The sequence below is a fragment of the Harpia harpyja genome, chromosome 3 (genome assembly GCF_026419915.1).
Source record: "Harpia harpyja isolate bHarHar1 chromosome 3, bHarHar1 primary haplotype, whole genome shotgun sequence".
NCBI classification, from domain to species: domain Eukaryota; kingdom Metazoa; phylum Chordata; class Aves; order Accipitriformes; family Accipitridae; genus Harpia; species Harpia harpyja.
The window spans coordinates 83,631,286-83,646,433 of record NC_068942.1 but is presented as its reverse complement, the minus strand read 5'-3'; the positions used below and the strand labels follow the sequence as shown (position 1 = coordinate 83,646,433).

At 47.4% G+C, this 15,148-nt stretch overlaps 1 protein-coding gene across 1 annotated transcript; it reads right to left on the bottom strand.

The window, feature by feature from the left end:
* Nucleotides 1-621: 621 nt before the first annotated feature.
* LOC128140197 (src substrate protein p85-like) lies at nucleotides 622-5,823 on the bottom strand. Its single transcript, XM_052783734.1, has 5 exons — nucleotides 5,626-5,823; nucleotides 5,255-5,391; nucleotides 3,911-4,220; nucleotides 3,081-3,153; nucleotides 622-802 (listed from the first exon to the last, which is right to left on the bottom strand). Exons 1-5 carry the CDS (start codon nucleotides 5,681-5,683, stop codon nucleotides 622-624), a joined length of 759 nt encoding a protein of 252 aa, XP_052639694.1. The 5' UTR covers nucleotides 5,684-5,823.
* Nucleotides 5,824-15,148: the final 9,325 nt, after the last annotated feature.

Here is a 15,148-nt window from a genome sequence, read left to right as displayed (position 1 = left end):
GTTTTGCACTGAGAAGGGTCCTTGACCAGATACCCTTAAAGGAGCATATACTCCCCTTCCACATACCCTTACCAACAGCAGCTTCATTTCAACAAGGTCAGAATATCCCTAAGAGCCTGACATATCAGCTAGGCCTCCTCCACAGCTGAAGCTGTCGGCGAAGTGGCAGTTTGAAAGTTCATCCTGCTCATGGGGAGTGACGGGGATGTCAATGTGACTGCCCATACCAAGGCATAGGCCTGCAAGAGAGCCCATGGCAGAGCTTTGGCAAATCCTTGCTAGTATGACTGTGCAGCTGGCTGAGGTAAAGGGTTTAGCTGCGGGAAGGGAGCATCAGGCCACAGCTGCTTTCAAGGCAAGCAAAGAAATAGGCGCTGGAGGAGAGAAACCAAAGAGGCTTCTCTGAACTCTGAGAGAACAGCTTGGGTTAAGCCTCGAGCAAGGACAACCCTGCAGAGGAAACATCTTGATGAAGGATGAAGTGATTGTGGGGAGATCTGGGCTGTGGAGTCAGCTGTGTCAACGCCCAGTGGGTTTGGGAGAGCATCTGTGGTGGGTGAGCAACTAAATCAGATCTAAAGAGAGGGCCTAGAGCCATCAGCTGCTGAGGTCCTACACTCCTTAGTGAGACTCTGCACAGGACGGGTAGACATTTGGGATGTTGGTAGGCAGGAAGAGATCTTTGCCAGTGGTGGGAGCCTGAGCAAAGCGGTGGCTGCTGAACAAACCTCCCCCCATCACCACTGTCAGTAGGACAGAAGTGGCCACAGGGGGAGACACCTGCTGCAGGCACCAGGCATCCCTGCATAGCAGGGTGTGCCATCCTGCACAGAGGCACACAGGGGGGCACCTGGATCTTTATTGTGGCTCTTAGGGAAGATGTCATCAATGGGGTGGGAAGTCAGGGAAAGAAAGATGCCCATTGTGAGACAGATCTGTTTTCCCTCAGGCCCTCGAGGTTCAGCTTGGCCAACGCATGGGAGGAGGAGAACCCTGCAGGCTTACGCCCAGATGCTGGGCACTCTCAAGGACTGACTTGAGTCCATGGTGAGGGTGGGCTCCTGGAACAACCACGTCTCCCCTCCCTGTCTGCTTTAGTCCTGGCAGGGATCTCTGCCCAGTGCTGTGCTCTGGGTTTTTGGTCTGCTGCAGTTATAGGGCTGCACTTCTGTCTGTCCCACTCCTCAGCCATGGCTCAAGGGCCAGCACAGCAATGAGAGGATGAGTGGCCTTTGGGGCCACCTGTGACCTTTTTGTCTTACTCTTGTTCCCACAGGGAGAAAATGCTTGTGAGTAGTTTGACTCTCAGGTGGGATTGGTGGGCCCTCTGGCTTACAACTCACTGGTTGTGTTGCTGTTGGCCAGGGTCCTGCCTCAGCCACCTTCTCTGAATACAGGGTAAGGAGAGAGGGCACTTCCCAGCCTTGTTCTGATAGCATATGTCCATACATTTCGTATGGTTTGTTCAAACTTTTATGGTTTTAATATTTTGTACCTTCTATGAAAACTGGTTTGCTGCTAGGTGACTGTGCAAGTGAGATTTGATAAATGATCATATATTAACATAATGGTTGAAACAGTAGACAAAGGGTAACTGGGGAGATAATTACAAAATCTAGTCAAGTGATTAACTAGTAATTATTCATAAGTTTTGCAGTTCTTTGCTCTTATGACTAGATGTTCCTGTAGGCTAGATGAGAACAATGCTGAAACTGACCGCATGCGATTGAAACTGCGTTAAGCTTCAAGATCAAAGAACAAGAACAAGAATAAAGACTTCAAGGACAGCCAGCAAGAACTTCAAATGGGTCGGTGGTCGCAAAAGCAGCCCTTCGACTCAAATGGATCCTTCATTGCGCATGATCAGATGTAGGCAGTACTATGATAATCAGTTGCAATCATTTTTATGTATATGTATACTAATCTGATTAATATGCAATTAGTTATTCTATATAACCTGTTAGTGCTAAAGCTGTGGTATGCACGCTAGGTGGAATTATCCCCCGTGCATCCAGTGCTGCAATGAAGAATGCCTGCTTTCTAAAACTCCAAAACGAGTCTTAGAGAGTTTCTTCGACCAGCTTTTTGGTATCAAGTGGAAACCCTTCTTGGGAACAAAGGCAAGTTTGGCCATCACAGTGCTCTTTTCCTTGCCCCCTGGGTAGGGTGAGATCCAGGGCTACAGCAACTTAAAAAGATCCCATAGCTCATGTCCCTTCTGCCTTGACTGATTAGAGTTGGTGTTTCTTTTCTGCAAATTGCCCTGTTGGGAACAGGAATGGACACACTTCTGCTGTGTGGGACATGGGGGACAGCCTAGGTAGAAAAGATGTCTTATATTGCACTCACATGCTGTTAAACCATCTCACCTTTCCCATCTGGAAGCCAACGGGAACCAAAGTCCTCTTGGGCACAGGACAAAACATTCCCTCAGACACTGCCAGTTTGCTCCTTGGTATTTCTTGCATGTAGACACGCCACGCTGAGCCAAATTAAGCTAGTAACACGTAAAAGGCTGAAGCAGAGAGGCAAAAGTTTGGAAGGAAGCAGCTTGGATAATGCTGGTTTCACTGCAGAAGCTTTACATAATTTGCTGGAAAGAGGCCTACTTTGCCCCTGCACTGCCCCCGCCACCAGCCTTCATTTACCATCTCAATGTGCGTGATTGTGTTGTCAGGATCAAAAGAAATCTCATCATCTCCATCTGCAAAAATTTTTCAGAAAAGATAGTCACAATGCAAAGATAACCCCAGAGAGAGCTGGTTTTACATCCCTCCTCCCACCCCCCCCAGGAGGAGAATATAGAACAAGCATTCTGATAACCCTCCCCTCAGAGTTCATCTCATCCAACCCCCATCAAACAACACAGATAAAGCAGAGAAAGAGCAAGACTTCACAGATGAAATATGAAGCTTCTCTGTTCCCAAGTCAGGTCTCTTTCTACTTTCCAAGAGGAAGAAATTTAAACCACCAAGTCGAAACCTTTTCACCACTGCTGATGGTATAAGCCACCACCTCCCTGTCACACCGCCCCAGACAGCTCCCAGTGCCTCTCTCCGCAGCCTGGATGGCAGACCCACCTTCCTTGGTAATCATAGAGAGCCACTGCACAGGTCCCAGGGCTCTCCACCTCATAAACATCGCCCGGTTCCCCTGCAGAAGACAGGACAAGCAGATGAGAAAGAGGCTGAAAGCAGTCATATAGATCTGGTCAGTGCCACCCTCCACCCAGCTGTCAGCTTTGGGGTGAATCACATCCAAACCCTATCAACAGGGAGAGGTGTACCATGGCTCAAAGCAAGGCATGACTTCTCTCCCCTTCTGCAAAGAGAGAGGTGGGGTCCTGATTCTCCATACTCCTCTCCCAACATAACTCCAGCCTCTCCACTTACCATCTCCAGTACCAGTGAAGCTGTGACAGAAACATCAACAGCAGCCCATGCAGTTTGCTTATGTGCTTGGAGGAAGACTACCCTGCACTCCTCACACCCAGGAGACACCACCAGATCAGGTCTTGTGAGCACCAGCTGTTTGAGCAACAGGCTGAATTAAGAGGGCACCCCCAGGCCGCAGTGCAGCACTGGTAGTTGCTTGCCCAGAAGCAGTGCACCAAGAACATCAGTCCAGGTCCAGCTTCCTCAGAGCCCAGGGCAGCCCTCTGGTCCTCCTGCCTCAGTCCTGCTCCAGCAGAATACTTGCTGCCTGGCCCAGCATCCCATGCAGCTGATCTTACACCTTAGAGCCAGGCAAGGGAGTGGGAGACAACCAAGTCTCTGTCATCATGGGCTGCTACTGTGAACACAGTAGCCTTCAGGATACAAATTCCCTCTGCAGTCGGTCCCATACATCCAGTGAGGTGAGTGGACAGATACGAGCTCCCCAAGACATGGGCTTTTCCAACAGTACTCACCCAGGTGGGGCTGGCTCTGGCTGGGCTCCTCAGGAAGGATCTCCTCATAGTCCTCACCTCCATCTCCTCCATGGTCATAGTTGGTATCCAGCTTTCCCAAGGGTGCTGGCAGCTCCTCATAGTCAGCACCTCCATTGGTACTGTCACAGTAATCAGAGGGCTCTGGCAGCTCCTCATAGTCTCCACCAACATCCAAAATTTCACTGTAGGTGGGCTGATCCTGGCTGGGGATCTTGCACAGCTCTTCGCCCAGATCTGCCGGCCTCGGTGGCAAAGTGGGTGGCGTTTCCTCATCCTCCCTTTTTGCTTCCTGCCATGAAGTGAGAAGTGACAGGAAAGTCACTTGCAAAGCATCCACTGCAGGCAGCATTCCCATGACTGCACAGCACCCAACACAAGGGAGCCCCCTCCACTGCAGGTGCCTTTAGTGCTACCATGACATAAATGGAGCATCATCCTCTGCACAATGGGGAAGCAGCTTAGCCATTAGGTCTGTGCTGAACTGGTACCTGGGATTGCTGTGAAGACCCTCGTGGCTCATGTATTTGAACCTCTCTCACATACTTAGCTACAGCTCACTGTACTGCCACTGAATTGACCCACTCCAAGAGCCCATCTCATGGTGTAAGGTGCTGTCCAGCGCATCACTGGTCCCATCATCGCTGGAAAAAAGTCATCAGATCCCCTCAATCCCTTTGAATGTGATCCAGAGCAATGTCCATTCCCATTCCCCACAGAGCAACTCAGAAAATTTTCTTTCAGCTGAAATCTGTGCCAGCTCACAGAGCAACTCTGTTTTCCTCCAGCTGAAATCTGTTCCAGCTCCCATAAACCTGCCCTAGGGACTGGACACTACCAGGCCTGTAATGACTACAGGGTCTGCAGAAAGTAGCCTCAAGCAGGGAATGTTTCAGGGAGTGCTTTATTGGTGAAACATTATCTGCACACTGAATGCAGAAACAGCACAATGTAGAAGGACGTCTTGTAAACGTGAGGGTTTGGGTGCAATCTCCCGTTTGGAAAACCCTGAATGCAGACTGCTGGGATGGCGATACTGGGGAGCTGTGATTGCACTGTGTTTGCCAGGCACTAGAGGCAAGAAGGAGCCTAGGCCAAACCACAGGGGGCCATGGCTGGGTGCAGGCACGTCCTGATCAGTGTGCCGAAAGGGAAAATCCAGTGATAGCTGTGAAGTTCAATGGCAATCCCTGGCAGTTGCAGGGAAGCAGTTTAGGCAAGACATTACTATAAAGAGATCAGGTAGAAGGACATGGAGCTGCATGGCCCTGAGGAAAAGTCTGCTTCGCAAGCCTTGGAGGACATGGCAAGATGGCCATGGCTCACCTTCCGCCGAGCCGCCTGGCACTCCCGAGCCTGCTGCCTCACCCGGTCCTCCTCTGCCTGCCTTCTGCTCTCCTCCTCTGCTGACTTAGCCATGTTTTCAAATCGTGACCGCAGGCTGCTGGTGCCACTGGAAGCTCCTGTGGAGAAGAGAGTTGATCAAGCCTGCCCAATGGCTCCCTTCTACCACCCCAAGCATCCAGGAGAAACCCAGACCTCTGCCTCTCCCAGAGGAACCTGCAGTTCAGCCACCTTCTCCTGCCCCTCAACACAGGTTAAATCCATATCCCACCACAGCACATGCCTGCCAGTGTGCTGCCACAGAGGGACCATGTGTCCTACAGCTTCCCACCAAGCCCAGGGCTGGTACTCAGTTGTCTCACCTGCCTCCAGTGGTCTTGTTTTTTCATACGAGGAGGTGGGAGCTGCCATCTCATCAAAGCCAGCAGCACTCTGCAAGAGAAAGTGAATGAAGTGTCCGGCTTGTTAGGCAAGGCCAGTGCTGAGATCCCCTGCTGGGTTTGGCTACTGGTGACTGCAGGCTTTGTTCCCAGCTGTGTCTGTCCTCCTCTGTGCAACTGCCACAGCCCCGTGGAGGCTGCTGGCTGCAGCCCTGTTCTCCTGATGCCTCCCTGCGCTGTGGGAGTGCCTGCTGCCCTCCAGCCAAAGGCAAGGGCCGCTGCTGTTAGAGGAGTGGTGCTCCGAGGGCTGAAAAGGCTACGTGGAGCCAAGCGGAGGAGGCTGCACAGTGGCAAGGCAACTTCTGCATGGGACAGCAAGGCTGGGCATTCAAGGCAGAAGCGCTCACTGGTAACACAGCAAATAGCCGAGTGGATGCCCGGCAGTCTATCACTTCCTGAGGTGCGGGGGCCCGATACATCCGTCCCCTGCACTCCCAGTGGTATGAGGCATGGAAGCACTTCCCTGTTGGATGCACAGCTGCAGCTGCCTAACCACTAACAACGTGTGTCCCTTCAGCAGGTTGTTGCCTGCAGTATGTGTATACAGTAGCCTAGACTAGAAAGCATCAAAGTGAAAACATGTGTGAACATGTGAGACACCGCTAGCTTTATGAAGTGTGAAGAGATGGCTGAACTGGTAATAGCATCGATGGGATGTTTGCAGCAGAAAGAAAGTGAGATAGAGTGGGTTCATCTACTTTCATGAGAAAACTATTTCATACCAAGAGGAAACTGCAGGCAGGATCCAGCTTTCAGACTAATACAGCTACTTTTAGGGTTCTACCTGCAGGTGTCACCAATGGGCTGGGTGCCCGAGCTCCTGCTACAGTCAGTGGAGCCCAGAGAGCAGCTCTGCTCTCCTTAGAGAAAACACAGCTGAGCAGGCAAACAGCACTACAGGCTCAGAACCAGGTCTACACAGACCACAGCAGAGACTTGGACATGTTTATACGATAGCATATAAATTTAGGAGTCTTAGTGTGAGAGCTGAATCCTACACTTCGCATTCAAAACTTTATCAAAGGGGAGTTAAGATTGCCTGGTGGTATATTGCGCTCTACTCAGGAGCAATGAATTCAGCACTACTCCAGTGTCTGAAAACCAGGCAATCAAGAACTTAGGTACTTGCCCAAGTATCCTTATTTTTACCATCTTTGATTATGCTTCAATATTCTCAAAATGCACAAATTCATGTTCCACTTTGAGCTGATAAGAACTGCTTATCCCCTCTCTGCACCCTGCTCCTCCAGTGACCCACAGCCCTGACTTTTGTACAGTTGCTCATCTGATTTTGCATGCTTTTTCTGCCACACACATGATGCCTTGCCTTTTGACCATGCACCTCCATTTGCTGTTGTTAAATTCATAGACCATGCTAATCTCTTCCATGGGCAAAATGCCATTCCCACTCTGCTACTGGCCCAGCCTACACGTGCAGCATAGAAAGGAACATGCCTGGTGGTTACAGGTATGTGTTTATGTCCTTCCTTGGCTCAGGGCCCTGCAGAAAGGTCCTTATCTGCTTCCTCCAGCTCCAGAGTATGGCAATGTTGGTACTGTACCAGGCACAACACCGTGCCCCTAGCACTGTGCCCAACAGCAAAAAAAGTGTGGTTCAGAGAAGGCACCATCGCTTCCTCCTCCAAATGCCGCAAAGCCCCACCACCATCCAGGATTCTCATCTTTTACGTTTTCCCCATCCATGCAGACTATCATCCACTGGCAAGACCCCCTTTCCTGATCAAGCTTGCAGGGTAGCCTGCCAAAGCACAATGTTGATTCAAGTGTCTGAGACACTCTGCATTTTGACTGTAGATGAGCCTTTGCCTGGTTTCAGGCCAGACAGAAAACTTGAACCAGCGAACTGGATGACCTCTTCTCATGCAAGGTTGATCCCTGCCAATCCCATCCCTGCTGGGTTTTGTTAAGGTTTGCAGGCAGATGACTAGGCTCTGGCCTGAGATTTGGCTAAGTGAACAGACCATAAGAAACTCCTGGACAGGACAGAAAAACCTGCAGAAGGTTAACAAACAAGGTTACAGACAGTGCCATGAGGAATGGCCCGATTTCACCAGTAGTTAAGGGGGAATGATATGGGGCTAGTCACTCATACACAAAGCCATACCAGCTGGTGAGTAGTATAAAAGGACAAGGAGCCAGCTACCAGAGAGGCCATAGATCTGCATCAGATACTGGAGAGACCAGGGAGGTCTGCAAGTTGGCTACTTGAGGGACTGTGGCAGTACATCCCACCCCCCCCATCGTGCCAGCAAGAAACGAAACTTCTCCAGGAAGGGAGAAGGGGAAGGAAACCCTGGAGGCTGCAGGTCGAAATTTGAACTGGCCAATCGAGATGCGCCAGGTACACCGAGGTGACCCTCCTAGCCGATAGGATTAAATGACCACCGGTCAGATTCGACAGGTATAAACGGGGTCCCGCCGGAGGACACGTTGGCAGTCCTCCTCGGAGCAGCGGGTCTGCAGTCGGGGACTCCCCCTCGGGCCGGGGCACCGCCCGAGGTAACTCCTCGAGGGAGAGAGCCGTCAGCTTTTAGGTGAGTGATACGCGCGTTTTGAGCCATCACTTTAAATCTTAGGGATTCTTAAGTCAGCCGTGTAGTATTAATTCTCTTTACATCATTGAGCCTGTGGTTTTATACAATGTTACCGGACTTCTAACTAACTTTTGCTGAAGATAAATCTGAGTTTTAACACCTGTTGGATTTGGTTAGTCGTGCATCCGTAACACCACCTCTTAATCCATTTTACATTGATGGATTTAGAATACTTGCGGCTTGTATTTTAAATCTGTACATTTATCTTAAGAAATTAATATAAACTGACAGGTTCTAAAATGTATTAGACTAGATTTTGAAATAAAAGTAAGTTTCAAGCTCCAAAGAGTTTTTTTTTTTTCACTTATTCCCTTAACTATCTACAAACACATGTAAGGTTTGATGAACTTTAGGTTTACCTGAATGTTTTGAGAATAGTCTTCAAAATAATCATGCACCCTACAGATTAGTGCCTACTCCTTCAGTGACAACCTGACCATGCAGATGCTGACCATGTGCCTGCTGTTGCCCTAGGGACTGCAGACTCAAATCTGCACATCAGCAGGCATCTGACCAGGCTGAGTTTCGGTGTGCCAAGAGTGTGCTAGCAGGGGCCCGGGGCTCTGAGCGTTGATTTTCATGTGAACTGAAATTAAGGTTGAGTTCAGAAAGTAACTACAAAGCCAGGAGAAGCCTGGCCCCGTGTGTATTTGTAGGGATGTTGGTGTTGCCTGGCCCTGCTCTTTTGTGTGTGACACTGCACCATGCTACTGAGGGACTGACCAGGCCTGTGAGCAGCATGACTCCTCCTCCAAGGAGGGCATTTTCTAGCACTTTGGATGTCAACAACACAGTTAGTCCTGATGTCCCGGAGACAGGTAGTCCTTATCTTCTCACACACTATATGGAAACAGTGTGTTTCTACATAGTCATAGTCACTGAAACAAAACATTTCAAAAACTTAAACAGCATTTGGGGAAGGGGGAATGTAGGTGTGGTGGTGGAAAACAGTGCCCATCCATTCATGTTAAACCTAACTTGGAATCTGTGTGGGTTGGAAAATCCTGCAGTGTCTCTACTGGGCTGGTGTGTACATCACAAGTAGCTGAAGAAGTGCTTGGTGGTCTTTTAAATATCTTTTTGCAGCTTGAACAGACTTTGTGCACAGTGCCCTGAGCTGATGACTGTCTCCTTTCTAACCTCAGAAATAGTCAGATTAAAAAGCTTCATCAGTCTTGGAGTTTTCCTTCTCTTCAGTTTCCCACATCTACTGAAGACTGCCTCTCTTGACTACTGCCTTTCCCTGGGTTTCACCTTGTACAACTCTGAGTCAGAGTGTGTATTGGATTTACATGGCAAGGTTTTGGCAGTGGGGGAGCTGCAGGGGTGGCTTCTGTGAGAAGATGCTGGAAACTTCCCCCATGTCTGATAGAGCCAGTTCCAGCTGGCTCCAAGACAGACTTATCGCTGGTGAAAGCTGAGCCCATCAGAGATAGTGGTAACATGATGGACATGATCAATGAGTGGCACCAAATTGTGTGGCCTCCTTGCGCCTTTCATCCCTGGAGAGCAGTGAAAAATACAGACTTCAGGTTTGCACAGATAGGGGATAGTGGTGAGACAGAGACATTAGAGGATCTCATTATCTGCTCAGTAAACACAAAATGCTTTCCCTTGCGGCTTTCTCTTCTGAACCTATTGCGCACCAGAGCCAAGGTATAGAGGATGATGGAACCCTGAGGTTCCTTCCTGCCCAAGGCTGGTGATGTGGGAATGAGGGGCTGAGCCGAGCTCTGCAGAGTGGGCACTGGATTAACCCCACCAGTCCCAGGTGGCCTGGGTGACTGGCTGTGAGCTGGGGCTGCAAGACACCCTCCCTGCAGCCAGAGCCCTATAGCAGTGGACACATGGTCCCTGTGATTCGGGCCATCAGGTGAGGGCAGGAGCTAGAGGAGCACCTGAATCATGGGTGGGTCCTTGGGAGTGGCACTGAAAGCGATCAGAACTCCCCGGGCATGTGAGTTGTGGCACCAGGGGGGTATGGGATCAGCCTGGTCCTCACTGACAGGCCCAGGCTAGCCACCAAGACCTGGCCTGTTGTTTGCTTTAGCAGTGTGCCAGGTGAACTCTCTACAGGCAACTACAAACACAAGAGATGGTGAGTATGCCAAGGATGTTCAGCTCACTCTTGCATTGCACTTGGCATGAACGTCTGCCCACCGAGCATGATGGAAAGGGAGCTGCCCAGCAGTGGCATGACTGGGAGTGAATGGGAGAAGTTGACCAGAAGACCCAAATCATGATGATGGAGAAGAACTTCAGAATGCCCACGTGTCCACTGTAGAGAAGCCACTAAAGAACTGTGAGGAAGGAGAGATGGGGTTGATGTTCAAACAGAAACTGTGGGGCACAGCTCTTGTGGCAGTGGAAAATCCAGATGAAGTGGTATGTGCAAGGAGCGCTAGGGATCTGTGCCCAGGCAAGAGCTAGGGTTTGGTGTGCTTCCTGCAAATCAGCAGGGGGCCGGTGTGGGGCCACGTGCCTTGACTGTCGGTTCTCTGGGAGACACAGCCTGCTGACACGCTGGGGTCTGCAGGCTGGGTCTGACACTGGTCAATGATCAGTCTTTGGCTTCCAACCACATGTCTGCTGGGGAGTAAATCTGGTCCAAAATAAAATGTCAAAACCATTTAAAGTGTAGATGCAGGGCATGAAAAAATGGCTTTGATCTATTGATCTGCTCCTGCATTGTTGCTAACACAAACATAGCCTTATGTGACCTCATTGTCACCGCAGAATAGAAGCAAGCTTGATGTGAGGTTTACATGCAACAACAAGATTACATAAGCATTTAGTGTAGTTAATAATTTCTGTGCAGTAGACTCTTACTCTGAGGAAGCAAAAAAAAAAAATATATATATGTGTAATATATATTTGCTGTGAATACTGCCTTATTCTATAATTCCCTGCACTTTCATTTGCATGACCACCAAGAAAGCCTAAAAATCTGTTACGTGTTTGTTGCGTTGAAGTGTAAAGAAGTTTGGCAGAAAATAAACCCCCTTGCATTCCAGCTTGTCCTCAGATATCAGAGGGGCTAGGGGCAGCTAGGCTTAGATTCTGAGTGATGCCCAATTCGATGCTATAGGTCCGGTCGCATTCAATGTATTGAACTATCACGATTATGGATGCACAAATAGCACACTGTACTTTCAATTTAGTCACGTTCAATGCACTAGAATGGACAGACTTAATGAGTTTGGTTGCGTTCAACGAACTATCACGGCTAGATTAATGAACAGTACAGTTTATTAAAGCAACAGGAGTACAGGTCCTTTTGCATTGATAAATACACTGTCTGCAAAGCATATGCAAATAGTAATACAGACGACTACAAGCACACTAAGTTATGGAAAAACTCTATAGAGATTTCTAAGTTTCCCAGGGAATCACTTGGTGTAACTGAGGGTTTGGATCTTACCCAACAGGCGTCCCTATGGGGGGGAAGAGAGGTTCAGCCTGTCAACTGATCCCAGCAGTCAGCGGTGTCCTCCTGACTTGTCTGTGATGGTGCCTTCTCTAGCATTCCTCCTCTCTTAAGTCCTTTTATAAAATTTTATTTTTAGGTGGAGCTTGAGTGACTCCAGTCATTCATACCTTTACTATGATTGGTATAAAATCTTCTCACTTTACTTTTCAAGGTATATGCTAATGAAAATTCAGAGTACATACTCAGTAAGGGGTGGTCGCACCTTAAAGGTGGGTAGCCTTTGGGTTGATGGTGTGTTTTGGTATTATAATGATATTATAATGAGCAAAGTTCACCCAGAGAACATGATTTAGCGTGTCACTACTCCAGAACTGGGCACTTACGATATATATCAGAAGTAAGACAATAGAGTTGACAGAATCCCCATTGTTTTACCTCCTTGCTTCAGTGGATTCAGTGCAGGGACCTATCATTCTTGTTCCAGTAGTTCCAGTTCCCCATCCCTGCGGTGGTATCACAGAGCCTGGCCGCAGTGCTTCCACTCTGCTCCACCCTCTGTGTTGTTTCTCAGAGTCAGCATACCAAGCTCCCCTGGTGTTGCTAACCTAAGGTTGCAGGTTATGTTGCTTAGGGAATTATTATGGAACAGATTCCTTGTGTATCCACTGCATTCCTGTGATGGAAAAGGACTTAACTGCAAGGTTCAAGCAAACGACTTGAACTTCACTCACAGACTTAACTGCAAGGTTCAAGCAAACAACTTATTTGAACTTCACTTACAGACTTAACACACCACTATTGCAGGTTTTACAGATACAATGGAGGAATGCACTATCGCAATTTTTTAAGGCAAGAGTAGTACATTATTACAACCACAAGCGATTCACAGACAACCACAAACACATTTACAAACTTAAAGCATAAACAATATTCACTTACCCCTCCAGGTAAGGGCTCTGAATCCCAGGGAAGTTACCTCAACTGGCGTCCCGATCAAGGAGGGGGGGTGTGTGTGTGTGTTTCCTTCGCAAGCCAACTGTATAGTTGGAGAAGTGAATCCCCCCCTTTACAACCTGAATCTTAGAGGTTTTTTTTTTCCCTGACTTGTGGAATGGTGTGTATGACTACGTCTGAGTGGATTATGATATAGACCTAAATGGATTATGTATATCTGAGTGGAGTTTTCCCTTATCTTTCCTTTGTTGTTCTGTGATTGTTTGAATACACAAGGTTGTCATTTGAAACTGAAGCTGAAACCCTCCAGGTTTTGGGTTTGTTTTTTTTTTTTTTTACCTTGCTTCCTCAGCAACTGAATAGTGGTTGGATTGAGACTCGGGGCATACTATTTGCTAAGGGATTCCAAGGCTCAGTTCAGGTTTTGGTTCTCTGAATGGTGCAGCCACCGCCCTGTTTAGCTTAGGGCTTACCAGACAACCCAGGGCTAAGCTGTCTACACAGCTCCCCGTGAGTCGTCTCTGCAGAGAGACGGGGCCTCAAGGCAACCCACGGCTGGGTCGCTTTTGTAACCCCCCATGAGTGGCCTGTGTGCACTAGACATGGTGAAACTCGTTTGTGAACTATGAGCCGGACAATCCACACAATTCCACCCTGGAGGTTTACCTGCTCTTAACAGGTGGGCAAATCAGTAAGTCACCTCTAGCAATCATTCCACAAAAGGTATCAGGCTAGTGTAGCAAAATATGTTTTTGACAGACACATGCACACACACAAACACGTTTAAATACCATAAACTTACTTGGTTTAGGAGAATCACACCAAAGCTATATGTCAGGTTTTGAAATGTGAACTTTGCAAAACAAATGCAGTAGGCTTTCAAACTGATGTTTTCCAAGAAGTTTCAAATAATTGACACAAAAGCTTCATCAAAAGTTTAATGACAAGGTCTGCCACTTTCCCTTATGCTATTGGAATGATTTCTTGCTGTCAGTCACAAGGTGTTACACTAAAAGTGGCAATAAAAGCATTTTTATTACAGCACTGACAAGCAAAAATCTTTTCAAAGGGAACTCTAAATGATGGATTACTAGAGGATTTTGCTCATATCAATAAGTATGCAAATATTACCTCATTGTGAGAGGAAGAGCTATCAAATAATACCTGTCCACAATGCTCCTGTAGTTAGAAGGAAATGACATCACTTCTATGAGGCTGATGATACCATTTCTATTATAGCCTGATTCCCAGTGTCTCTGGAACCTCACAGCTGTGGGGTTCTTAGTGTTGCATTTCTACTGAGGCTGTAAAGTTTATTTATAGAAGACTCACCAGGGATGAATTGTTAGGAATTTATAATTTTGCTGATGCGAGTTACACCTTTTGGCTGGTGAAATGCTGGAGAACAGAAACACATATATTTCAGTATTTTAAAACAATTTTTTACTCAATAATGACAGACAATTCACAGGCAAAGATCACTGTAAATCTGTGTTTATATTGGTCACTGGATTTGTGTCCTCGGTAACTGGGTGCAAACCTCATACTTCAGGTACAAATAGGTATTTGGAAGCCTAAGTAAAATGCAAGTGTTTTTTCTGGATTTAAAAATACGCTCTGCCCTGTCTGAGGGTGGCCTTTGGGACAGTCAGTCTCACTAGATCACAGAGATCTCAGTGAGTCACATGAATCACAGACCTCATGCTCACCTAGGCTAGGCTCAATTGTTTACTTATTCAAGTCACTACGAATTTCATTAGCCTCTTCGGTGGATCAGGGTTAAGCTCTCCATATTTTTCAACTCTGATGTAGTTCACTACTACTGCCTCAGTTTTGCTATTGAGTTTCATGGGGAAAGGGCAAAAGACTGACTCTTGCTAAGTCAAACAACACAGCGTGGCTGTAAAATTGTTTAATAAACCAGCAGCTGAAATAAATTATCTGTCTTATTTGAAAACAGTATGTATCTTTGCAAGTATTATGTACTTCACTGGTGATGTTATCTATAACTGTGGAATTACCTTATTTGCAACCCTATTTCAGCCAAATTGATTACTGAAGACAAATATGTATGTGGGAATAAAGCTATTCCTATCTTATAATACATGTAAAACCAGAAATGTGCTTCCGTGTATACTTTCTTCACAATTGTCAAGGTTTATTCCTTGTGTTGCCACAAAACACAACTTTTACACAGTGTTCATTTTCAAAACAAAACCACCCACCTCATTTCAAACCCAGAGTAGATTTGGGTCATGTTAAATTATGGAGTGAAAAAATGATATGTTTTCTAGTCCTTTTACTAGAGAGGAACTGAATGTGTGATTGAGAAACTGTTGCCATCTGTTAAAAAATAATGCAGCACATGAATGAAATCTTGTAATTCCAGTACCCACATGACAAGCAAATAAACCTCTGTGTGAACTCAGCAGTAATA

Excerpts from the sequence above, each read along its gene's own strand:
- LOC128140197 (XM_052783734.1), bottom strand. The coding sequence starts at position 5,683 with ATGGCAGCTCCCACCTCCTCGTATGAAAAAACAAGACCACTGGAGGCA. Across the intron at positions 5,392-5,625 it reads ACTGGAGGCAGGTGAGACAA|GAGCTTCCAGTGGCACCAGC; the intron begins CTGAGTACCAGC and ends TCTTCTCCACAG. Across the intron at positions 3,154-3,910 it reads CCAGAGCCAGCCCCACCTGG|GGGAACCGGGCGATGTTTAT; the intron begins GTGAGTACTGTT and ends TGTCTTCTGCAG.